The following is a 26,489-nucleotide window of genomic DNA, read 5'->3' as shown; positions in this document are numbered from 1 at the left end:
TCCATCTTCTCGGTTGAAATTGTCTCTGTGCTTGTATATGTGGATAGCCTCATGAACGAATCTCTCATGGTAGCCAGATAGCTTACATATATTTTATTATTTTATTGTTTCCCTTCAACGTGACTTTACCGAAAGAACTAAGAATATGAATTACTGCAGTCACGAAAGCTTTAAATCAAAATTTGTTGTCACCTTCTCACCAAGCTGCTTGGCAATGGTCTTGTAGCCCATTCCAGCCTTGTGTAGGTCTACAATCTTGTCCATGACATCCTTGGAGAGCTCTTTGGTCTTGGCCATGGTGGAGAGTTTGGAATCTGATTGATTGATTGCTTCTGTGGACAGGTGTCTTTTATACAGGTAACAAGCTGAGATTAGGAGCACTCCCTTTAAGAGTGTGCTCCTAATCTCAGCTCGTTACCTGTATAAAATACACCTGGGAGCCAGAAATCTTTCTGATTGAGGGGGTCAAATACTTATTTCCCTCATTAAAATGCAAATCAATTTATAACATTTTTGACATGCATTTTTCTGGATTTTTTTGTTGTTATTCTGTCTCTCACTGTTCAAATAAACCTATCATTAAAATTATAGACTGATCATTTCTTTGTCAGTGGGCAAACGTACAAAATCAGCAGGGGATCAAATACTTTTTCCCTCACTGTACATGATATCATCAGTAGTACGATTCAGGTAAAGAGGTGGGTTGACATTTTCAAAATGAAACTACCTACAGCGGTTGATTTCATACAAACATTAATTGTATTCTTAAACTTGATGTACAGAAATTCACTGAAGTGTTTCCCCCTTTGAAATTATTATTCAAAGTTTCTACAGCCCATTAGAATAAAAACATGACTATATGTAAATGTATTAAGTTCCCAACCAGGAATTATATTTCATGTGGCCCAACAGTTTACAATCTTTGTGGTATACGATAAGCACTTTAGAGAAAATAATCATATCCTCTTAATTGCTCAACAGCTGACAAATTGAAATTATAATTTGCATGTATGTAGTAGTAAATTGGCATTATGTTAATTACAGCAAACATTATGGTGAGGCTATATTGTTTGGAGAGCTCATCATTAATTCACTACATTCAAAAGTTCTTAATATATACGGGTATACCAATCTCCAATTATTTTGCTTGACTGTCTTCCTTGTACCCCATATTGCTGTCGTTAAGACCTCACCTGCATTCAAACACTCCTCAGTTGCTCTTCGGCTGTCTCCACTGTCTGGAAATTCCTCCCTCCCTCATATCATTCAGATGGCAGACTCCCTTCTCCATTTCAAATCTTAATCAAACCCTACATTGTCCCTCTTCGCATGATCGATTTTCTACAATTACAGATGCTTTTAGGTGTTGTAAATGCATACTTTTCAATCTTAAACTTTTGTTCCTATTTGATCGTATACATATATAAAAAATATATACAATTTAGCTGTCAGGTGTCAATGTTTTGCATGCATATGCTCTATATATTTAACTACGACTTGGCATGCATTTTACATAAAAAACTTGTGATTTTATCAAGTACACTCTAGAGGTACTTTCACAGACACGTTTAATATGCAACGGATAATTAACCGTGGCCTTCGCAGCCTGTCGATGTGCGTAAATTGATCCACAGTTAATGTGCCATTTCACCTTCCATCTTGGATGCGGTCTCTTCAAGCTGCCCTTTGGACAAAACGTTCAGCACACAGCCGTCATCCTGAAAGGACCACTTCCTGAACTGCAGCTTTGCCCCCTCCTGGAAGGTCAGGGCGCTATTCAGCTCCGTCACCTCCTGTTATTGCCATAGCACAAAGAGAAACTCTCGCATATTGCCATTGTTTGGCAGCACCAGACTCATAAGCGTCTCTATCAAACATGCGTTGCTGTTTCTTCCTAAATGGTATGCAGATAAATGTACGAATGCTAAGTGAATTATAACATTTTGACAACAAAAACATATTTAGCAAATTGTATGGGAAATGTCTTCCTGTATCGTCAACATGTTGATGCTTTTCGGACACTAACATTTTTTGTCCCGGAGGCAGGAATTTAATTTCTCATAAGGTGATTTATCTTAATAATTGTAAATGTCTCTGTTGTAAAGTTAAAGTGGTTTCCACAGTTGTGATTTTGCTCAAAGCACTACATCAAATTATAAACAGCAATCTTTCTAAATTATATTTTACAATACACGCAATGCAATAACATCCAGTCTCGAAGCACCACAACAATCTCTGCCTATCCATTGCATTCACTGATTGCATTTAAATGTCACACTTATTCTGAGAAAACAAATTCACTGGTTATTACATACCCTTATTTATTTTATTTAAACTCAAAAGCCTTGAGAAAAGAGGAAAGTTTTTCATTTCTTCTTTTGAAATGCAGTTATTTTCAGCTCCAATCCCCAGAAGATTATTCCATACCAACTGTTCATTGCAAACTGTGTGCAATGTGTAAGCAGCACATCTGGTGTACTGCATTTTAAATAGGTGGAATGTCTTTTCTATTGGGTGAATGAAACATACAGTATGTGGTACATATCAGTACAAATTTAGTATATGTATGTGTAGATTCAAAAGGCATTTGGAAAGGCATTCAATTAATTGGAAACTGATGCAGTCATGCAGCCTGTCACAGACCCTGGCATAAGTTTACAATATATTTCGAAATACATTAAAGACATCATTATAACTGTTAAAAACGTGGGCTTTGGCAGCACACGCCACCAGAAAGGATGATGACTGATGGAGGATAATGATGGGATGGCCACCAAGGGATCAAACGCATCCAAAAGGACGTCCATAGAGCAGATGGAGCAAAAAAATCATCCCGTGCGCAAGTGCTAGTTGGATTGTTCCAACGTATGATCATAAGTAAATGGCGACGAGTTGGGGATGCCTTCATCAAGGAGTACAATGAGCACAGTTGACAATGGTGTATATTTTTAAGTTATCAGATGAGACCTGGTGTATCCAATCCATGGTATGTCCATCACGGAATATGCAAACTGTGACGCAAGCACTGGAATGTTGATGACGTTCAATTTCTGTTAGTGCAGTGTTTGGAAAATAATCATTTGTTATGTTTTTATGTGTACATTATTACAATATAGAGAAATAGCCACTGGGTTCCTAGATATGTATTAAAACCGTGTTCAAGAGGAAACAATGAGGGTCTATTAACAGCCAGGAGATGCCACACAAAGCCAAAAGGTCAACATGGCCAATTTCACTTATATTACCACACAACAATTCATCCAAGAAAGTGCCTCTTATAGCGTATGGAAAGTATGTGAAAATCATACATCCAGGTTTAAGTTTGTGAGCCATGTGATAGCTTAGGGAGAAGCGTAGCTAATACTTTCGAATCCACTGGAAAGCAGGAGTAGAATGGAGTTCACAATAAGGTATATTGTTTGGTTCGAGTGGCTGCACTCACATTATGGGTCATCTTTAATTTCCCACTTGTGGAAGAGATGTGCGCAGCAACCAGTTGCTGTTCGGAAGCAGTTGATGGAGCCACCACAGTTTTATTGTCAGGACAAAGCCATGCGGAGTACTGGTGGGATCCTCGATGAGCTGTTAATTTGGAATCTCAGCAGAACTCCAGTGTTCGCCAGCAGTCCCAGATTGGTTTCCGGGATCGTGGAATGTCGACCAGGTTTTTGCAGAACGGGAGGTCTATGCTTCCTCGAAAAAAGTGCTGACCAATAATTAATAAAATAAGAAAAGCAATGTATGCGCTCTAACCCAAAAAAAATATATTATGGATGATAATGGTCGCCAAAGCCGACGTGTTAAACTTAATATATGGCAATTGTGCAAATGAACAAACCCCCTTCAGTTGTTCGAAAATGTTCCCTTTTGTCAGTGTTTTTTACAAAACATATCAATGCTTACTTATGAATAGTCTTGCAAATGGCCAATGGCATGTATTTCAGTATTTTCATCAGAATGCTAATTTGCCTCAAAATGTCTCATTTTCCATTATCCTATGCGTTCTGGGCACACCAGATTTTTTTTGAGATTTGAAATGCCACATACTTTTTTGCCAACACTTGCGTGTTAATAAAAGCTTATGGGTTATTGTTCTGCCCCACGGCAGATATGGGGGTGTGCTTACACAGGAACTTCCTGATATGATGGTGTTGAGTTTGGTCACGTGACCAGGAAGTTACGAGTTACGGGTCAGCCATTACATAGAGGACAAAATGGAGTCACAATTAGCGTCTCAGTGAAGACGGGTGCATCTGTTTATTGCGAGACTTTAAGAAGCATTGTCTGTAAGTTCGTTTATGTTCTTATAATACTGGGAATGCTGTTATAATGTTAGGATTGCCGTTATAATGCTGTATATGCCTTTATAATGCTGTTAAATTGTTATGATGAATATGGGGCCTAGTTAACAATGAAGCCTGCCAATTGCATTATTGTGAATGTTATTTGTAGTTGGATAAGTCGAACCAGACTTGTGCCCATGTAATTTTAATGCGTTATTGAGAGCAAGGATGAAGAAGTATCTCATCCACAGTTCAGTGTTATGTGTAGCGCTGTACATTTGGGTTGCAGTATGGTGATTACACAAAGTGACCTTATTTAACACAGTAGCTTATTCTCTTGTTATATAGCTATTCAGTGCTAATGTAGGTGCCTGGTCCATCCATGACCTATTGTTGAGATTCATGTTATCTAAGACAATGTTATGATGCTGCAGTGTTCATTCATTGTATTGATATTGCAAGTATTAACATAAGCTGTATTTTGTGCTGTTTTCCCATCAGTTTGACCTCGTTCTAGCCCTGGCTCTGAAGGTTTATTTAATGGATGGATAACGACTCGGATAGTGGTGCAACGCTGCGCACTGCGAGGCCGAGACAGTTATACCAAATTCCATTATTCTGCAAAAGTTGGAGTATATAAGGCAGGTGGATATCCAAATATTGGTGATGTCCCAAAAGCATAATACAATGCATTTTAAAATCTTTTCACAGCTTGGTTTATCAAAATGAAAAGCGTGTCTCGTGGAATGGTTTAATAAAGTGAGGATCAACTGTACGATCTCTTGAATTGTACCTAAAGGGGTTATTTTAACAGCAAACTCATCGTGAATAATAAAAACCCTGCAGGGGAATTTTGACGTGCGTACCTTAACCTATGTTGGAAACTCATCATACTGCCAAAACTCCTACGGAACTAATGGTTCCATTACATGCATTGCAACTGTTTGGAAGCCATCACAGCTGCACACAATACACATAAAATATATTTAAATGTAGCACGTGCCTTTATGCAAAACTTAAGGTTGAGCATGTAACATCCCGTGAATGTTTGCATTTGTGAAAAACACAGGATATTACTGCATTTATTCATATGTAAACTGTAATATCTTATACCGGTGTTTTGACCAAAATTATGCTTGTTTATATCGTTAGATGTTGGTATTAATGTATTACATGCACATTCATGACATTTATGAGCTTTTGTGAAATTAATGCGCATGTTATTGCACACGGCTGTATATTACATGGTGTGTAGGAATCTGAAAATGAATCTGTGCAAACATGTCCATTCATACACATTCATTCATATGCCGTAGAACGGGTGCCTAGTGGCTTGCACAATTGGCTAAAATACAGTAAATAGCACTCATCGCCATATAATTGGGAAATTATATGATAAAAAATCACATTCGTTTCATCTTACAATTACTCCCAGGTGATTGGCGACACAATGATAGTAAATTTACAGCAAGATCGAGCTAGTTGAACTTGAAAATAACATAGGGCCACTTAATGTACGAAATGTACTCCAATTATACAGAAAATATACGGCATATCCTCGGGGGGGGGGGGGGAGCGGTGGTGGCAAGGTATGTCAGCAGGTGGGACACCAGATGGTCCATCACATTAATATATTTTCATTGTATAATAAAGTAATGCATGTCAGCTTATGTTTTGCAATTTGACTAATTGAATAGAGAACATATTGTAAAGACGATGCAACCTTCATGCTAGACTACAGTTCTTCAGTGAATAGATGAATTGTGAAGAGGGGAATGCTGCAACGGAGGGACCCAAAAAAATTCAGGTGTAATGGATATTCCTCTTCGAAAAATTCAACAGACTATAATCTACACATTTAACTTATCAGATTTTATACTATAATAATGTAAAAATAAATTTGTCAGATTTTTAACTCATTAACAATTAATGTGAGTATTTCTAGAATTATAGTATATAACCACATATGAATCACATATCTTGAACTGAGAGTGAACGAAACTAAAGCATATATGCATATAAATGTGGCATACATTTCAGTCTCTAACTGTGCTTTGAAAACTAGACACTAAATGAGCCAATTAACAAATGATAGACATGGAATTTCAAAATGAATAGCACTTTAAAACTGAACTACCAATAGTTATATCAACTAACATGGCTCTAGTTAGAGCTGACAAATCAACCATATTTATACCCACGTAAAAATATTCCCCCAAAACCAGGTGCTATTTTTGTGTGCCGAGTGATTACCTCTGGGGTTACGTGATTGAGCTCTCCCTCATTTAAATCCCTGTGCAGCGGAATCTCAAATGCTAACTGCAGGAACAGACAAGAAACATCACATGCGGCGCATTGCACATTAATCCACATTGTTCTTTTGACCTAAAGACATGGGCACATTTGATATATACTGAAGCTTACGTGACCAAGCACAATATTAGAATTGCATAGGAAATATATTGCTATATTGAAATAATATACGCAGTGGGTAGAAACTTAGCAAAACAAATAATATAACATAAATATACATTTTAACGAGTTTTGTTTGGGAAAATGTGGTGTGCCTGTTTTAATTTCTTGCACGTAAAATATATACTAAAAGTATTTAAACCATCAATATTATATATAATATATACTGAATAGACGTTAAGTTCATACATTTGAATATTAATTTAACATGCGATATCATTGCAAACTGATTTTGAATTTGAATGTAACTTTTACGTCACATCTCTTCAAAGACAATTCAAGCGTTTATCATAAAAAAATATGTAGTCTACCATTTACAGACTTCGAAACACAAATGTATGCAATATTCATGGAGAAACCACATATTTGGCTAATCCTCCCGAAAGTCATGTTTTCACAGACGAACATTACCTTCATTCCTTTACACTTCTCCTTGTTGGCTCTTCTCTCATTCCTGTTCTGCAGCAAGATTTTCCGATAGTCTTCCCTTGCTATGGGATCCTAAAATACAATGTGGTGTTACACCGCTCTGTCAGTGTGCTTTAGTTTGCTGCCCTTCCCCCATCCCTCCGATTCGCACGGTTGGCTATAATACGATGCGAAAGAAGTTCAACATACATACGTGCAAGATACAACGAGTGACTATGTATGTTAAACTTGCTTTGTAACTATCACCAACTTGTCCTGGGCACAACAATATGCATGACTTAAGCTGAGAATAACTGTCATGTACAATTCGTTTCACAAGAACAGATTACTAAGCACACTAACATGCTGAAATATACATTTTTAATTCTGTGGCCTATGTCTTATGTGGCGACAGCAAATTATTTCCTTAAAAATGAATGGCCTGTATGTAAACATTGTAGCGAACTATAGGGAAGTAATAGCTATCTGGCATAATTGGCAACAAGGGGTTGAACCAAGCATTGAAACTCTTCTCAAAAACAGGACATGTCTAAATCACGTTTGCAAGCTGTCACTTGCATTTATGGGTGGTCCATGTGTGCTACAAGATCAGGAAACTTTTACATTGGGACAGTTGCAATGCAGAAGATGCACTTCTCAGTCTGCCTTTTGTAAAACTTCAACATTAGAGATCCATGCGAGAGGTTTACAATGCATGGGTTAGACAAATGTCAACCGTGTATTTTGATGTGCAGCAGACCCTGCGAAGTGTTCGCCTCACCTTCTCATAGTTGAGGTTCTTGGTTGCGTCAGCAGGTGGTGCTGCAGGTGGGGCCTTCTTTACACAGTGGTTCTCATGAACAGGAATCTTTAACACGATCGGAATACAGGGCCATATCACAATCAGTGAAACTCGATGGGGAAGGGGGGGAAGGGTGGCGTCGAGAGTGAAAACTACAACTGAGTTTAACAATCGGTAAAAACAGTGTTAAATGTTTTAGACTTAATTTAGCTATATTCCACCTATGAGAACTAAACATATTGGTGACTGTCATGTGACAGACATTACTATCTCAATGAATCAATTGCACTGTTTTATTCTGACATGAGCAAGTGAATTACCATGACCAGTACAGCCAAACTAATATCAGGGGCATACCAATAACTGAGTGCATATATGTACATGCAGTATTGAACAACTGTGTTCTGTATAGTGATGTTTTTTTAATTTACGTAAGAGCTTCTCACTTTGTTCCATCAGTTTAACACGTAGGCTTTCGCGACCAATATTATTCATAATAAAGGTTTTTGGGTTAGATCGCGTTTATTTATAAATGTGTCGTAACCCTCCACCACCCGACACGGCCAATCAGCAAAAAAAGTGTCACGTTGACAAAAGACAAATAATTCACTACTTCAGCCCACCGGTGTGTTGAAGAGTTAATCCACATTTACAGTTTGAGTACGACGTTTCGCTGGTAAATACTTCCAGCATCATCGGGCAATTCGCCAGAATGGTAAAGCCCTCGCTTGCTCCCGGTTTTATATAGAGCAGCAGGGTGACATCATCACTTAACTCATCAGGTGCAGTGATTAGAGGCGGAGGGGGGGGTAATGTAATTATATAATCGATTAGTAATCAGTCATTGGTTATGATTAGTAATGAGTTGTAGATTAGTAATTCTTTAAATAAAAATGTAATGTGTATTATTTAGTATTTGTTCCATCAGCCAAAATTACTGGTCATGCCCTCGCTAGTGACACCTCCGTGAGCCATACCTCTTGCTTGTCACGATTGCGAGATGCCCAGGGATTCCCCCTCTCTTGGACCTTCCCACCTGGTCCCATGCCAGCTGGCACGAGTCGCCAGCGGTCGCCTTCGCCTGATGCCGGTCGAATGCCCTAAGGTGGGCGCAGCATCACTATCACCACTATGACCATTCTTTAGCTTTCGCAATTCCCTTCGTTGTCTTAAAATAAAAAATAAATTTGTACACCTGTGTAAATCGGCCAACATTAAAGAATAATTTGTAAAAGTGTCCTTTCGTTCATGAAAGCTATTGTAATAGTCATTGTCTTTTACTGTTTTGTTAACACAGGTGAAGCATTTTATAACTTTCAAAACAAACTCTTTGGATCTTTCGGTAAAGTAATTTCTTTCATTTCATTTTTTTCATAATTTTTCTATCTACGTGACTTTACCGAAAGACCCAAAGAGTATGAATTCCTGCAGTCACGAAAGCTTTGAGTCAAGATTTACAAACAAAATTGATGGATAAGTGTGCAAGTTCATGAAGTTTAACAAAACCAATTAGAGTGAAGTGGACTGACCATTCGTTCAACCTGGTCTTGCATTCCTCAATAAAGTATCTCTAATTATGCATTAAAAGTTACTTTGTAGTTAGCAAATTAAATTAGGAATGTGATTAGCAAGATGCATTTCCTAAATTACTCATTATTTTTTCAGATGACAGACTTTATCTTCACAAAATTCCCTAGCTATATATATAGCATGCTCATTAGAATTGGTGTTTTTTCCCTATTTTAATGGAGTGTTTATAATAGATATGCAGTACTATCATGTGAACCCTTTATGTTCAATGCAAATATCTCTTACTATGAAAGATGATGTTTATATTACAACAACAAAAATATTTAATTGGCTTGAAAATAGGCTCTTTTTTAAGTCCACTGTGAAAGTGAAAAGCACTGCTGACTGTTGAACACATTTTATAAATCCTTTGAGATGTACATAAGCACAGATTTCAATTTGTGGCTAAAGAGAAATTGGCTAGAAAAGAAAGTATGCGATATTTGTGGTATACTGTACTTGCATGTATGAGCATCATATGGACCCATACCACCATGGTGAACTAGATGACACCTTTTCTAAAGTATACGCAATTATTTTAGTTTTTAGGACAGCAGCAGTGCATTAATGAGTTCAAATCATGTTTTGGTGAAGTTACAGCACAATGTGGCTCATGTTGTACACCTATGTCTTGAACAGCCATAAATCTCCAATTTAAAACACAACTGCACTCATTAAAAGTACCTTAGTTTTTTTTAAAGAAGGCAAGGGACATTGCTTGTTCTCATGTACATGTGCTGTAAATCAAAGGTGTTCATTACGCGGTAGTTCTAAAGCTCATGTGCCGCTACGGTGCCTGCTTGCTGTTCTATAAAGGCGCAAACCAATTACGGGGCAACATGAAAAATGAGTGTCCATGGCAGCAAAATCAAAACAAAGGCCCTCGGAGGTGAATCGTAACCCCCAACTTGATAAACAGGGTTGGGTAAATTGACAACGCACAGAATAAGAAACATAGGCGACAAACCGACCTGGGGGTACCAGCAACATATTTACGGTATATTCTTCACTTACAGTGTTAAACGAACATGGATACAAATATAAATTTGGACAAAGAGACGACTGGATTAAAATAATATTTTAAAAGCAATGTTTCGCAATAAAACACATTCGTGAAGAGGATCTACGCTCATTATTATGGAAAAATAACTACACTGACATGCATGAATGCCTCCCCAACGTGACTGAATCTCCAGATATAGGTTACCGTATTAAACTAAAAAAAGGTGCTCATTCCAAAATATTGCACATATTACGAAGCTCAGTGTGCAAGTAATGCAATGTCAACTGCTATATATTTAACTATGGCTGCATCAATTAAATTTCAACGTTAACTTTCAAGAGGTTACTAAAATAGACACAACCCATCCAAAGATGTATATTATACACGTGTGATGTATACATGTCTTGCGCTTCATTTTGTTTAAATAGTTGCTGTGAAATTCTGCATTTGAATTGACATTTACGAACGGTATTAACATGTTTAAAATGAAATTCCCTTCATCAACACGGTTAATCTATAAAGTGTATCACTGTATTAGCATTCGACCACAATCTCCCATATTCAAGAGGATTGCACTATTTTCATTAGCATTACTCATAATTACAAGAAAGTATTAGCGTTTTAATTACACATAGTTCATCAAACACTGTGTGTACTCAGATCGCCCATGAAATAGAATATATATAAATGGGCTCTTCACCTGGTTCGAAGGACATGGTCCAATGCACTTCAATTCAAAAGTGCCAATCTCAATAAAGTACTTGCTTTGTATTCACATGTGTCCCTCACTCACATACCAGCTGTTTTTCCACTCTCAGCTTGTTCCGGCAGGCCTCCTGTTTCCGCAAAAGATACTCCTCCTGGCAGAAATCAGCCAGTTTCATTTGCAGTCTCTCGTGCGCCCTAAAATCGCACATGGCCAATTCCACAGAGCTGTTTAGTTGAGTTACTCACAACATAACTATTATTCCTTTTTCTTCTTTGGTTCTTTCGGTAAAGTCACGTAGAATGAGAATAAAATAATAAATTGATAAAATAAAATAACACAATAATATTCTCACAATTATTATTGTGTTATTTTATTTTATCAATTTATTATTTTATTCTCATTCTACGTGACTTTACCGAAAGAACCAAAGAAGATGAATCATTGCAGTCACGAAAGCTTTAAATCGAAATGTATTATTCCTTTTGAAAAGTGTTAATTGAAACATACAATTACATTACATGAAAACCACAGTGTTTCCACAACACTCCTCTCCAACGGTGGTCACGAGCCAGTGGTGAAACTTTCCCATCCCTACAGTGGGGGGCATTCTCACCATATGAGAGATGTAACATTTAAAGCAATAACAGCAAGAAACATAATTAGTATGTATTGGGTACTGCCTTTGTTATCTACCAGGCCATGTAAAGTGGCAATGGTAAATGGTGCAGTATCAATAGCTTAAATGCACAGATGGGCAGTTCAGTGTACCTTGTTATACAATGCAGAAATGCTATTAAACTATTTGACATGTATTGCTTTGTGGAAGATTAGTGCAAGGGGATTTGCTCTTACCTAGGCAGACAGGTCTTTAGTCATAAAATTACATGTTAATAAGTGGGTAGTGTTGCAAATTTGACATAATAACCCACACAAATAAGAGTAAATATCTGCTCAAGGTCCAGGAATATTTTAGTCCACAAAATTACTGCTCAACAAGATTTCACTACTATTTTTTTTATTTCAGGTGATTTTTCCTACATGTTTGCCTTAAATGTAACCAAATATTATGACATTTAACATTTTAAATTGACATTGTCCAAACATATCTCAAGATGCTTTACAGGAGACTGAAGTTATAATGATCGTTAAAATACACAAGGAGTTCCAATGGTCCAAGACAGTACAATACATAAAACATGTGATTATAAGCAAAATTTCATCAGCAGAGGAGAGAAGGGAGGTATTGAGTAAGATTTTGAATGAAACGAGCAATATATAATTAACTAAAATGTATTTAATTGTACAAGTGAATAAAGTCCTCTACATATAACTCCAAAAAATCAGGTTAGACATATGTTAGAGGATTTAAAACGTATGCTTTCGCGATCAATATCCATAATATAAGTTTTTTGGGTTAGAGCTGGTGAATATTAATGTCGTTAAACCCGCCATCACCCGACAGCCAATTATTAATGTTTGTCACGTAAACGGAACATGCCAATTCGTTACTAGTACGGCGTACCGGTATGTTGGAGAGTAAATCCAATTGTAAATATTGTGGCTGTGTCGGGTGGTGGCGGTCTTAAGGACACATTTATATTTACGCGATTTAAGCCAAAACACCTCTTATCATGGATAATATTGGACGCAAAAGCCTACGTATTAAGAAGTGCACTTATTTATCTTCACTTTAGATAGGTGGCTATTATTGTCATCTTAACATTTTTGTTACAATAAGTAGTGTATTTAGTCATGTATTTATATCCAGAATGGCATCAATGAATCTCATGACCTGCTTTCAAGAGTTCCACAATCGGATGTTTAATACATTCTGAAATGAGTAATTATGCACGTGGGAAGAAAACAGAGTACTCGGAGAATGCTCAAGTATACGAGGTTACAACACTCAAAAAAAGAACTACATAGGTAAGCAACCTACCTGCTGTGCTGCCATCTACTGGCCAACTTTTACTTGTGCAGATTTGGAGTCTCATGCACTTCTGATTATGTGCATGTTCCATCCTCTCAAGCATACGCGACCGTACCCAGCTATATTGTGTCACTGCTTCACGTTTACCGTCCAGGAGGGTCTTGCTCTCGTGGGCCCGACTCAAAGCACGGGGGACGCTGCTGCAGGAGATCCAGCTGTGCATGGTAGTAGGCATATTTGGCCCGTTGGCCATCCGTCGGCGGAGAGTCCACCCTCTCAATAAATGGTTTGGCATCGATACCCATGCATCGGGCTTCCATCGCCTGGGCGGCCAATACATTTCGCTTTGGCAACAACAATAACAACAAAAGTGATTTCTTGCTCAAATTAACATGGAGATGGTACTCATCTGTTTATATCCCTAAGCCAGTGGTGAATGTTCCTCAATCCTATGGCAGGGGCTGGTATATTTATAAGGCAGGCATTGTTGCCTTCCCCAGAAAATGGACCACAGAGAGATTATGGACTGAGTCAACCCCTAACAAGGATTTGAATTCACAACCATCCAATTTCAAGCTGCTTGAACTATTCTCTAGCCACCAGGCATGTTGCTTCGGCATCACCTGTACAATATACGGTAAATCCTCTCAAAGCCAGACTCGTGGAATTTAGAATATTGGATGAGCTGGAAAGACTACCAGAAAATAATGAAATAAATTACACAAAAATAATCCAACTGAAACACTGTTGGCACGCTAATTACGCTGCGGAGGTAGGATATGGTGTTCTGCTGTCCATCTGCATCCAGATGGATGGAAGGAAAGCCATTAAAATACATTACTTTTACCTGTGAACTGAGCTGATTGAAGTTGGTTGCAGCTTGTGGCCTCAGTTTATAAAAAGCAGGCAACTTTAGCAGGCAACTTTAGCTCAAGCATCCCAGTTTTAGGCAACATTTGCAGGTAGTTTGATTTTATTATTTAATGATGATGAAGGTGGCTTAGCGCTGGCTATGCCAAAAAACACAATCCCATCTATGTATGTATGTTGAACTTCTTTTGGGCCGTATATAACTAACCTTTCCAATCGGAGATTAGCTTCCAAAAGACGAGGACAATTATTTGGCAACAACCTAGCGCTCGTACTTTATTTTCTGATATTATCAATTAGGCACCTCTAAATGTAATTTGAAAAATGGAAACCCGAGGTCGCTTTTTGGCACTATATATAGTTAAAAATAAACAGTAATGTGATGCAAACAAAAATGCATCAAAGGAAACCTATTGAGAGATATTGGTAAGAATACCTTTGCTTGAGCAGAGGGAGGCAAGGGAGGGTTGATGACAGCATGAGACCACGGTGGCCTCTGCTTCCTCACAGCAGGGGACACCGCTCTGTCTGCTACCACCTTCCTGTGCACCTGGGCCACTGAAGGATTGGCACGAGGAGCTTTTCCTGCTGAAATATGAATCAAAACATTGATTACATATTCTTGGTTCTTTCGGTAAAGTCACGTTGAAGGGAAACAAAATAATAAAATATATATAAAACAAAATTCTCACGACGTTTCGACTGCAACACAAGCAGTCATCATCAGGTGTGAAAACCAACGGCAAGAACATTTGAAAGAAGTGGCGGTTTGTATTTATTTTTAAACGTTAGCACCACGGATAGCGATTTGACAGTTTGTTTAGATGGACGAGTCCATCTATGTTCGGAAAAGAGGAGGGGGGAGATGAAAAATTAATGTATGCTATCTGAAAGTCACCGTAAGCGTGAACAATCAATTAAGACCCGAAATGGTTTATCAAATCGTTCCAATGATTGCTAAGCCAGAATACATCTCGGTTTAAATTGTCTCTGTGTTTGTATATGTGGATAGCCTCATGAACGAATCTCTCATGGTAGCCAAATGGCTTGCAAAGAACCTCTGTCTTGGAGAAGTCAATGTCATATGAACCTACTGAATTATAACAGTGATCTGCCACGGCCGAGGTGTTGCTCCTACCGTGTTTAAGGTCTGCTTTGTGTTCACAAATGCAGTCCGAGACATGTCGTTTGGTTTTTACAATGTAACTACTACCACAGAGGCAACTTAGTTTGTAGACACCAGGGTACTGGTGTATGGAATTGTTGTGGTCGCCATCAGATTTACCATTGAAGTTTAAAAAGATAGCAAGCTACCTTTTTTGTATGTCCTAATAAAAAAGAGACCTAATGGTAAATGAGCCACTGTCTACAGGAAAGCTACCCATACGGATGCTTATCTGAAACCGGATTCCCACCACCATCCATCCCAGAAGAACTCCCTCATCAAGACTCTATACCATAGAGCCCAATGCATATCCGACCAGGAACACATAGACAGTGAACTCAAGCACGTACACCAAGCTCTTAAGGCTAATGGTTACAATCAACAAAGCTATCACTCAAACCATGAAGAAGGACCCTCTTGAGGAGCCTTTCAAAACCATCACTTTACCCTACATTGCGGGGATCACAAAAAAGATCTCCAAAATATTGAATGAACACAAGATCCAGGTCCGTTTCAACACATTACATAAAATCCGTGATCTGGTTCCGTCTGTAAAAGATGTGATTCCAGACATACAGTACCCTGGTGTCTACAAACTAAGTTGCCTCTGTGGTAGTAGTTACATTGGAGAAACTAAACGACATGTCTCGGACCGCATTCGTGAACACAAAGCAGACATTAAACACGGTAGGACCAACACCTCGGCCGTGGTAGATCACTGTTATAATTCAGTAGGCTCACATGACATTGACTTCTCCAAGACAGAGGTCATTTGCAAGCCATCTGGCTACCATGAGAGATTCGTTCATGAGGCTATCCACATATACAAACACAGACAATTAAAACCGAGAAGATGGATTCTGGCTTAGCAATCATTGGAAGGATTTGATAAACCATTTCGGGTCTTAATTGATTGTTCACGCTTACGGTGGCTTTCAGACAGCATACATTAATTTTTCGTCTCCCCCCTCTTTTCTGAACATAGATGGACTCGTCCATCTAAACAAACTGTCAAATCGCTATCCGTGGTGCTAACGTTTAAAAATAAATACATACAAACCGCCACTTCTTTCAAATGTTCTTGCCGTTGGTTTTCACACCTGATGATGACTGCTTGTGTTGCAGTTGAAACGTCGTGAGAATTTTATTGTTTTACATATATTTTATTGTTTCCCTTCAACGTGACTTTACCGAAAGAACCAATAATATGAATCACTGCAGTCACGAAAGCTTTAAATCAAAATTTATTACATAATTGCATTTGATCTATTATTGACATACATGCATCGGCTCTTAAAGTACTGGTTAGAAGTTTAGAAACTGCAACAATTCCAGGTCAGGAATATGTTGAGGCTTCATTTCTTGTTGTAACTGAAGTGGGATTTACCCAAGACTTTCACGTTTTTGTTTACTCTTTATAAGGCACAAATGGAAGCCGAGGACAAGACTTTAACCTAACGTGTCAAACAAAAGATGACTTTTTTTTAAATCATGATACCCTATCGGTACACTATATAGATACACTATAGGGTATCAGGTTATCGATATTTATATTGTGCACCGAAATATGCATTATGCAACAAGTTACAGAACTCTTTCATTATTTAAATGTTAATTGTGCGATTTTCATTACGTTAAGAAATGCATTTTCCTATTCTTTGTGGCACATCCTAAAAGCTGAAACCTCTGGGTTAAGTACTGTGCATTGCATTCATTACAGAAGTAACAGCATTAAACATTTAGTAATTATCTTCCACGTACATGTTATTATCAATGATCATGATGAATGCATTGTAAGACATTAATAGCCTTTGAGCATTTACGTGTGAACTAGGTGCGTACATTTTTTTTACACTTAAAATGGAATTGTGGCTTCACAATGTAGGTGTCACAGTACATGTGAGCTTTGCCTTGTTGTGCCAACTTTGATCGTTGCCCAGACACAGCCTTCTTGCTGTGTATCACAGTGTGACTGAACTCTTCATTGTATAGCTGCAAATTGCACACACGCACGAATATTCACCAAGCATTAATATGCAGTGTGCATAGTGCGGAGAGCAATTTTACACACTAAAAATGTGACATGCATTCATGTGCAAATTACAATGCCTTAAAGTAACTGTGGTAGGTTATTTACATATGCTAATGGTTTATAGTGATGTAATGAAGTAACGCGATATGATTTGCATCACTGATTAATTCATTACATTTTAACAATACCCACCATATGTTTGTAAAATAATAGTTTGTTGCTTGTATTGCAATATTTAATATCAGTATAACATGTTCCATTGAATGAATGTTTTATGCCTGTCTATCTTAATGTCCTCCTGGAATTCTGATTAAATTATATATTTCAATAATGTTTTATAACTATTGCATACCAAATTTCTAGATTACAAACAAATACAGATTAATAAGCATATAATATATTAACTACATGTACATATCAACAGGATGCACATGTAAGTGAAATTCAAATACAATTGCTTATTTCAATGTTCGTAGAAAAATTGTTAGCATGCTACACTTTTGGTAAATACAAAAACACGGTTTATCCTAACCTAATACTAACCTGCAACTATAAAACAATACGATAGTTAAAGTCATTGGATGCATATTACGGTAAAGTGTATGCATAACCTGTTACTAAATCTACATGCAAGGCAGGCAGAGAAAACATAGCTCTATGGGATAATGCAAAAAAGACTTTGCTCCAGCGCTATACAGCATAGACAATTGACACAGAGCCATAGTAGCGTACTGGACTACCAATGTAACGGTACAAAATGTAGCAAGCACTGTTGTACATTTAGGGTAGTAAATAACCTGAAAGAGATATATTTTAACATGTAAAACTATGACAACATTTTTGTCTCCCAGGTTATCGGCCTTTTGGACGGATGTTTTCCAGCACCCTTTATTTAAACAGGAAAACTCTGAACTGATTTCAACTTTCTAAGTATCATTAGCATTGTGTGTACTGTAAGCACACCTCTGGTCCAAGAAACTTCTGGATACGGCTGGAAAGGAAGCATTTGCACAATATGGTGTTGATTGAGGGTCTGTTCCGTGGGTTTGTCTTGAGCATCTGGGCCAGCACGCTGCGGATATCATAGGAGTATCGGGATGATAAGGGCTTGTAGGAGCCCTGGCAAATTTTCATCACCAGGTGGCGGAGACTGTTGCCCTCAAACTGAGTGCAAGTGAGAGAAACGCAAAAGAACAAAGAATGCGATATGAAAATGGGGACAATGATGTTTTTTAATGTAATGAAGACCTATCTGAAATAGCAATCCTATTGACACTAAATAGTGACAAATTACTTACACAGAGAGTTTATTCTGCCAAAATGTGTTTAAAGGGTGCGAGGTACACCCGCTTATGGGTATCTCATCATGCCATGCCCCTGCCGTGAGCTCTCCCCTCCCTCACACACCTCTCCCCAATAGCACGCACCTATCTGGTGTATGGTTTTAAACTGGGGCACCCATCATACATTCGGCTTTTGGAAAAAGGTATAGCAGATATACAGCTACGTGGGACAAAAAGCTGAATTACAATAATATAAAAAATTTGAATGTATGTAGTGCCGTAACTCCAAATACTCCAATTATAGGGTCAAAGGTCAAATTTATTTGGAATTTTTACCTCATTCTCATACACTACATATCTTAAGCTTTAAAACGACACCTCGTTGATTTAAATTGGTGGGGAGTCTAGGAGCCCTCCATACATACATCCATACAGATTAGCGTACTTATTTGATAAATACAGATGTAATCTTATTTGCATTTTTTTCTTTACTATATAATGTATGGAGATCCAAATTATGTCCCTGCAAATTAGCATAAGACAATGCTCATTTTCTGAAACAGGAATGGAAATTCGACGTATCTATGGAGGGAGGGGGGCAATCTTTTCATTTCCGTTCCACAAACTGATAAGACATTTATAATGATAGTACACGACCAAAATCTGGTGGCAGTTTTCAACAAAGTAAAACCATCCACATGCATTACTTTTAATAATAATTTCGAGCCCTTTGTTAATCCACTGTTGGATGAAGGCCTCCCTCCATGATGTCGCCCATGGGAGTTGTTTGACCATATTTAACCACACTGTCAATGCGAGTTAGTGAAAGAGCGGCATAGGGGGTGGCCTGGAATAGCACAGATAACACTCACCATTGATGATAGCCATAGTCACAAATATAAATCCGGCTGACAGCTTCATAGCGCAGTTTGCTAACCACGGTGTGACTAGCCCACCCCATTATTTTTGCATACGAATAATTTTCTAACACAAATGTACCATCATATTAGATCATTAGTACATAAATGTGGCATTCTATTTGGCGTACTGTTAGATATTTGCTCAGTTATTATTCAATCGTGTAAGAGTGCGATGTAAAGCTGTATTGTACATACGTACAGGGTGGTTCAGGGTGCACAGTTCATATAGAACACAGCCCAGAGACCAGATGTCACTGCAATTTAAACAACACGATGTCACTTCATGCACAATTTTAATACACACGTATCTACTGAAAGCTATTTGTTCTTCATTCACAAGAGGCACATATTCTTGGTTCTTTCGGTAAAGTCACGTTGAAGGGAAACAATAAAATAATAAAATATATATAAAACAATAAAATTGTCACCACGTTTCGACTGTAACACAAACAGTCATCATCAGGTGTGACAACCAATGGCAAGAACATTTGAAAGAAGTGGCGGTTTGTATTTATTTATTTTTAAACGTTAGCACCACGGATAGCGATTTGACAGTTTGTTTAGAAGGACGAGTCCATCTATGTTCAGAAAAGAAGGGGGGAGACGAAAAATTAATGTATGCTGTCTGAAAGCCACCGTAAGCGTGAACAATCAATTAAGACCCGAAATGGTTTATCAAATCCTTCCAATGATTGCTAAGCCAGATTCCATCTTCTCGGTTGAAATTGTCTCTGTGTTTGTATATGTGGATAGCCTCATGAACGAATCTCTCATGGTAGCCCGATGGCTTGCAAAGAACCTCTGTCTTGGAGAAGTCAATGTCATGTGAGCCTACTGAATTATAACAGTGATCTGCCACGGCTGAGGTGTTGGTCCAACCGTGTTTAAGGTCTGCTTTGTGTTCACGAATGCGGTCCGAGACATGGCGTTTGGTTTCTCCAATGTAACTACTACCACAGAGGCAACTTAGTTTGTAGACACCAGGGTACTGTATGTCCGGAATCACATCTTTTCGTCTCCCCCCTCCTCTTTTCCGAACATAGATGGACTCGTCCTTCTAAACAAACTGTCAAAATAAATAAATACAAACCGCCACTTCTTTCAGATGTTCTTGCCGTTGGTTTTTACACCTGATGATGACTGTGTTACAGTCGAAACGTCGTGAGATTTTTTATTGTTTTATATATATTTTATTATTTTATTGTTTCCCTTCAACGTGACTTTACCGAAAGAACCAAGAATATGAGTCCCTGCAGTCACGAAAGCTTTAAATCAAAGAGGCACATAATTGCTGGTTCAAAAACATAAAATAATTATCCTAAAATGTGCAAAACGTATGTGGCACAGGCAAGTTGGAGAGCTCGTGTTAAGCCAAGCAGAACATTCCCATTTATATTAGGCCTGGCACACTAACTACACAACCAGAGAGGAATTCACAAATATCACAAAGAGCAGTGACTGGTGGAAAACTTTAGATTTGTGCAGCCTCAGTGTAAACCCACATGTGAGATTTGGTACACTTACCATCCCTGCACCAAAACGTGTGCTGATTGATTTAATTGTGGTTCCTAATAGATGCTTGAGTAACCAGTGATAGATTTTAGATAGCATTAGCAAAGTGCAACTATGTACCAAAACAATAGTCTCAGTATATGGGAAAAAAACCTAAAATATTTAAATATAGAGAATCTTAATAGAAAAAAAATGGATATACTTCAAGTGACCTAATTTTTCCCAGTCTTTTATTAGCCTCTTTGGTTTGAGGACTTGCCTTTTATTGTTGTAGGGGCAGTTTTCACAGATTTCTGGCGAGAGGTAGTAAGGGGTACCTATGCACGTGCGTGCCAGCTCCATTGTGCTGCAGGGAAAACGTAAAACCAGGATATTAATAAATTACTCGGACTAAGCCTCCCTAACAAGAACAACATGAGCACCAAGCACATTCAAAAACATGCTTAAGCGGAAACGTTGCCCAGTATTATTTGGTGACATTTTGTGTGTCAACAGCTATTTCCATCATTAAACATGCTGTATCCTATTGAATAGGCTGGCACTACTAAAAATCAGAATAACAGCTGTTTTATCACAATGCACAAATATTGTTGAAATAGCATTGCTGATATATCCATTTTAAATATTACTTCCTTATAATTAGGGTCAGAATACTGAACAATCTTCGTTTTCCCTTTGGATTGACAAATTTAATACACATCCTTTGCACTGGCACGCACAGCAGACTTTTTTTTATATAGACATTATATAGACATAGAAGCGTGGCATCGCTATTGGTGATTAAAATACTAAACAGAAAAACTGTGTGCATGTGAAAGTGGTAGTGTAGCGGAAAGCGCACTGCGCTAAGAACCCGGCGACCCAAGTTCGGTTCCCACTCGCAGCCAATACCAGTGATGGTTATCTGAACCGGTCCTGGGTCTCCCTTAGGTCGAATCAGCCTCAAATGAGTACCTGTTGCGGTGTGTAAACATCACCACTTGGGAGACAAAGGCGGTCGGGCATGGTGCTGGGCACCCACCCCCTCGTGTACCGTTCCGGCCTTCATAGGTGCTTGCTAACAACACTTTCCCCAGCAGTCTGTTAAAGCCTATACGGGGCATCGTTGCCTTTGCATCGCATCTCAGTATATGCACTAATTAATTTTTTGTATGCACACTCGATTTAGTATAATACATGCATCAGCACAATGGTATATGTATATTAATGCATGTACATAACTTCAAGCACAATATCACAACAAGCAGATGTCTAAATAAACAAGCACAAAGATATGACTCATTACAACGAACATTATTTTTTATTGTCTTTTTATGCTAAGTACAGAATCCCCATCGGCTGTTGGTTATCAGACAAACATTCTGTATCTGTGTATAGCATTACTAGCGAGTCTTTGTTTGATAAACCACACCTAAAGTCACTAAATGTGTACTATGCTGCTAAAATAGCATTTGTGTTCAGGAAGAAAACACAAGAAAAGGTGTGCAATAAATAGAAGTATACAACAGTTATGTGATTGCTATACTTAGTGAGAATCCGGGCGATTCCAAAGTCCCCAAGCTTGATGGATGAATTGTTGTTGGTAAGGAAGATATTCTGGAAAGAATTAAAATAATTAAAATATAGGCTTGTCTCAATAATTATAATGTTAGTAATATCTTGACTTAAAGCTTTCGTGATTGCAGGAATTCATACTCTTTGGGTCTTTCGGTAAAGTCACGTAGATAGAAAATTAATAAAAAAAATCACGACATTTCGATCGCAACACAAGCAATCGTCTTCACAAGTGAAAAAATACAGCAGGCGGACTGCTATTTCTTCCTGCCTCAGCAGTCCGCCTGCTGTATTTTTTCACCTGAAGACGATTGCTTGTGGTGCGATCGAAACGTCGTGATTTTTTATCTTATTTTTCCATCTACATGACTTTACCGAAAGATCCAAAGAGGATGATAGTAATGTAGGGTTTTTAAACAAAAACAATAATACTCATACATAATAATAATAAGACGACCATATTACGTGATACCGTTTTGGCATTTAATAGTGTGCGAGGATACAGTCAAAGAATATCTGGCATACGTTAGGTTATATTTGAAACGTCATCTTTATGCAAATTGCAGCAAGTGCAGTTTATTATGGGCAGACGAGCAAAAATATAAATGTGAGCCCCTGCACATTTACATCCTGTTATTAAAATAATTTGTCCTCCCATCTTACAAGAGCCAAGACGCCAGGTGTGGTGCCTAATGCTGTGATAATTGACACTGCATGAACTATTACCGGTCGGGTTAATTTTGATGAAATGGCGATGTGCAATGCACGATTCATAATGCATTAGCACAACCTGCATACAATGTGCATTCTTAACCTAGCCTACAGTGTTTTGTACCTAGGGGTTCATTGCATAAAAATACTTCTTCAAAGTGTGCATATTTCTTGATATGTGTATGGACTTTATGTGCATATACATACTGTGTACATATGAGGGCTGTATATTGATTACAATTTGTATCGTACAGGTGGTTGTACTGTATAAGCATCTCTTGAAATATAACCTGACCAAACACTTTAAGGCTTCCAACTTTGCAGCAGTAGTAATGGACCGTTATGTAACGTTAGTACAGCAGTAGCAAATATGCATCACTACAGAAAATGAATTCAGGCATCGATTAAGCAATGTGATGGTAGGTTAATAAAGGGTGAAAAAAAATTTTATGAGTTGTATTGACATTACCTGTGCTTTTATGTCTCTGTGGAGCACTTTACGATCATGAATATGTTTAACAGCCAAGCATATTTGAACAAACCAGTTCAATACCTGTGCATGGGGAAAAAACACATTACAATAAAAATACAATAACTGTTCTTCCTTGCACTGATGACAGAATATAATAAATATATGATGGTGCGAGGTGGAATGCACTTTTTTTAGACTCATTTATTATGCATTAACATATGGCATGTTTCTTTTATCGGATATTATCCCCAGTCCAAAAATGAAACACTGAACATTTTTATTCATCTACCTTTGCCTGCAGTCACGAAAGCTTTAAGTCAAGATTTACCTTTGCCTGTCAAACTAGGCGTATGAACGATCACAAATCGCTCTTTAATTCCATCAAAAAAGTAACCTGCAGCGCCACACCTATTACCATCATTAGGGGAAAGAACGGTGATCCAATCTCCGACCCCCAGGAACAGGTTTGCAGATTTGCTGAGCATTTCTGTGAGGTCCTGGGGGAGGGGAAATCCCTCAGCCAGGAAAACGTGGGAAAAAGTGGGGATGACCCTGCTGAGGCTGCGGTGCCTCAAATATTGGAGGAGGAAGTCACCCCCTGTGAGTGGCTGGCTGAGGTGCCATCTGCTGAGGAAGTATTGAAGGCGATCCAGAGTCCGAGACCAGGAAAGGCACCGGGCAGAGATGATCTCCCAAGCGAAATGCTGAGGAAGGGTGGCGTTTGTACACAGACTGCCCTACATGACATCATAACAACAGTCTGGACCACTGGACGGGTTCTGCAGGATTGGAAGGATGCCCTGGTGGTCCACCTCTTTAAGAAGGGGGACCGCACAGACTGTAACAACTACAGGGGCATCTCACTCCTAAGTGTCCCGGGAAAGGTGCTGGCAAGGATTACTCAACATCGCCTTGCTAGGCACGTTGAGGAGAGACTTGCGGAGCCTCAATGCGGTTTTAGGAAAGGGCGATCTTGCACAGATGCCATATTTTCTGTCCGTCTGCTACAGCAGAGGTGTAGGGAATTCCAACAAGACCTACATCTCTGCTTTATTGACCTGGTCAAGGCCTATGATACCATCAGTAGGCCTGGGCTCTGGGTTGTTCTTTGTGCTTTCGGAGTCCCTGACCCTCTGCTCACGATCATTAAGGACCTTCATGATGGTGAGCGGGTCCGGGTAAAACTATGTGGCCGGGAGTCAGAGCCATACCCTGTATACCTTGGGGTGCGACAGGGATGTCTTCTGGCTCCCACATTATTTAACATCTATTTTGACCACGTAGTTCGTGAAGCCTTCAATAGCTGTACCGGGGGAATCTCCATATGGTACAAATACAATGGGAGGCTGATCGATGCCCGGGTGCGGTGAAGGGATGGCTCCCTATTGCTCAACCACATTATGCATTCCGATTATCTGGTAATTGCTGCTCACTCAGAGGAGGAGATGGAGGCGTTGCTGCTGAACCTGGAGTTTGCCACCAAGAGGTGGGGCCTTATCATCAGCCCCACCTAAACTAAGCACCTGCCAGGGTATTTTGTACCATCGGACACTCCACCCCCACAACTCCCAATTGGTGATAGGGCAGTTGTGGAGTGGAGAGTTCCCATACCTTGGCAGTGTGCTCATGACCGGCTCTGGTTTAACAGCAGAGGTCTCACTCTGAATCAGTTGAGCGGCATTATGTTTTAATCGGTTGCGTAACGCTGTGTGGAAGCTACGTGTCTCTCGCTCCACACGAAGCTTCAGGTCTTCTCGGCCACGGTCATTCCCTCCCTTAGCATAAAAAGACGTGGACCCCCCTAATGGAACATCATCGCCGGTTAGAAACATTTAGGCTGGCCTGCCTACGATCGATCCTGGGTTTAACCAGGTTGGATTGTGTGAGCTCACAAATCCTTGAAAGATGTGGACAAAGTCCCATCGGTGAGCTCCTCCAGCAGGCAAGGCTGCGCTGGCTGGGTCATGTAGCCCGCATGCCCAGCCACCGCATGCTTAAACAGCTTTTGTTCGGCCGGATCAAGGGGGCTAAACAGACGAGGCATGGGCTAGAGAAGAGATGGAGTGATGTTATACAGGAGGACGTGGAGCTGAGTGGACTTGCCGATGACTTGTACCAGCGGTGTCAAGATCGGCCTCTGTGGCGGAGGGTCGTGAAGGACGCTACTGGGCAGTTGAAGGCAGTCGCCCTCCAACAACAACGGAGGGCGGAGGAGCAATGCTCACAACAACGAGCGGAGCGCCGGGTGGCTGAAGCACAGCAAGTTGGCACAGTAGGGGGCATGGGTGGTGCATCAGTCAGTCGTCTCAGTCGTCCCGTGGCACCTGCTGGGTCTGCCCCGTGACCTCCTGCCAGCGGGCGTTTGACACTTCATGTGGCCTCAAGGTGCACATAGCCTCACACAAGCGTCGTGGTGATGTCACCGCCACTTCGTGGCGAATGGCGGTTGTTGTTGTTATAAACGGTTTAAATGCAGAAAGTCAATACACAGACCACCAGTGGTGTAATAAAGTTTAGGTAAATGTCAAGCCTCCCAACCCATTTAACAAGATTAATTAATGTGACTATAATTATCCCTGGAAAGTGGGTGTGCAAGGGCAACATTTGCCCTTGGTTATTTTTACACAAATCATAAAAAGTAGGCAAATAATAATGAATTATATTTGTAGAGGAGTAGTCGCGGACGTAACGTCACGCTCGCCTCCGGGGTTGATGGCATCACGGGAAGTGACGTCATACGCGCCTGGGGGCGGGACGACGTCATGTCCCGCAGGAATATATAAAGGAGAGCCCG

General features: G+C 39.3%; 1 protein-coding gene across 5 annotated transcripts in view; it reads right to left on the bottom strand.

The window, feature by feature from the left end:
- Window positions 1-26,489, bottom strand: part of LOC116943512 (serine/threonine-protein kinase Nek5-like) — a 50,016-nt gene that overhangs the window by 4,756 nt on the left and 18,771 nt on the right. For 2 of the 5 annotated variants that reach the window (XM_032956401.2, XM_032956402.2), the window contains exons 5-18: window positions 23,693-23,776; window positions 22,484-22,554; window positions 21,218-21,304; window positions 19,646-19,700; window positions 18,207-18,407; window positions 17,122-17,203; window positions 14,483-14,634; window positions 13,324-13,520; window positions 11,335-11,440; window positions 8,943-9,065; window positions 7,945-8,031; window positions 7,167-7,256; window positions 6,537-6,602; window positions 1,652-1,793 (exon numbers count right to left, since the gene is read on the bottom strand). In XM_032956401.2, coding sequence (XP_032812292.1) covers window positions 1,652-1,793; window positions 6,537-6,602; window positions 7,167-7,256; window positions 7,945-8,031; window positions 8,943-9,065; window positions 11,335-11,440; window positions 13,324-13,520; window positions 14,483-14,634; window positions 17,122-17,203; window positions 18,207-18,407; window positions 19,646-19,700; window positions 21,218-21,304; window positions 22,484-22,554; window positions 23,693-23,776 — 1,543 coding nt within the window. The remainder of the gene's footprint in view (window positions 1-1,651; window positions 1,794-6,536; window positions 6,603-7,166; window positions 7,257-7,944; window positions 8,032-8,942; window positions 9,066-11,334; window positions 11,441-13,323; window positions 13,521-14,482; window positions 14,635-17,121; window positions 17,204-18,206; window positions 18,408-19,645; window positions 19,701-21,217; window positions 21,305-22,483; window positions 22,555-23,692; window positions 23,777-26,489) is intronic. The other 3 variants (XM_032956404.2, XM_032956403.2, XM_032956405.2) reach the window with 3 other exon arrangements.

This window comes from Petromyzon marinus, chromosome 18, assembly GCF_048934315.1.
Source record: "Petromyzon marinus isolate PM22_M1 ecotype Great Lakes invasive population chromosome 18, UKy_Petmar_22M1.pri1.0, whole genome shotgun sequence".
NCBI classification, from domain to species: domain Eukaryota; kingdom Metazoa; phylum Chordata; class Hyperoartia; order Petromyzontiformes; family Petromyzontidae; genus Petromyzon; species Petromyzon marinus.
Note: the sequence above shows the minus strand (reverse complement) of the source record. Positions and strands in the feature narration are given on the sequence as shown.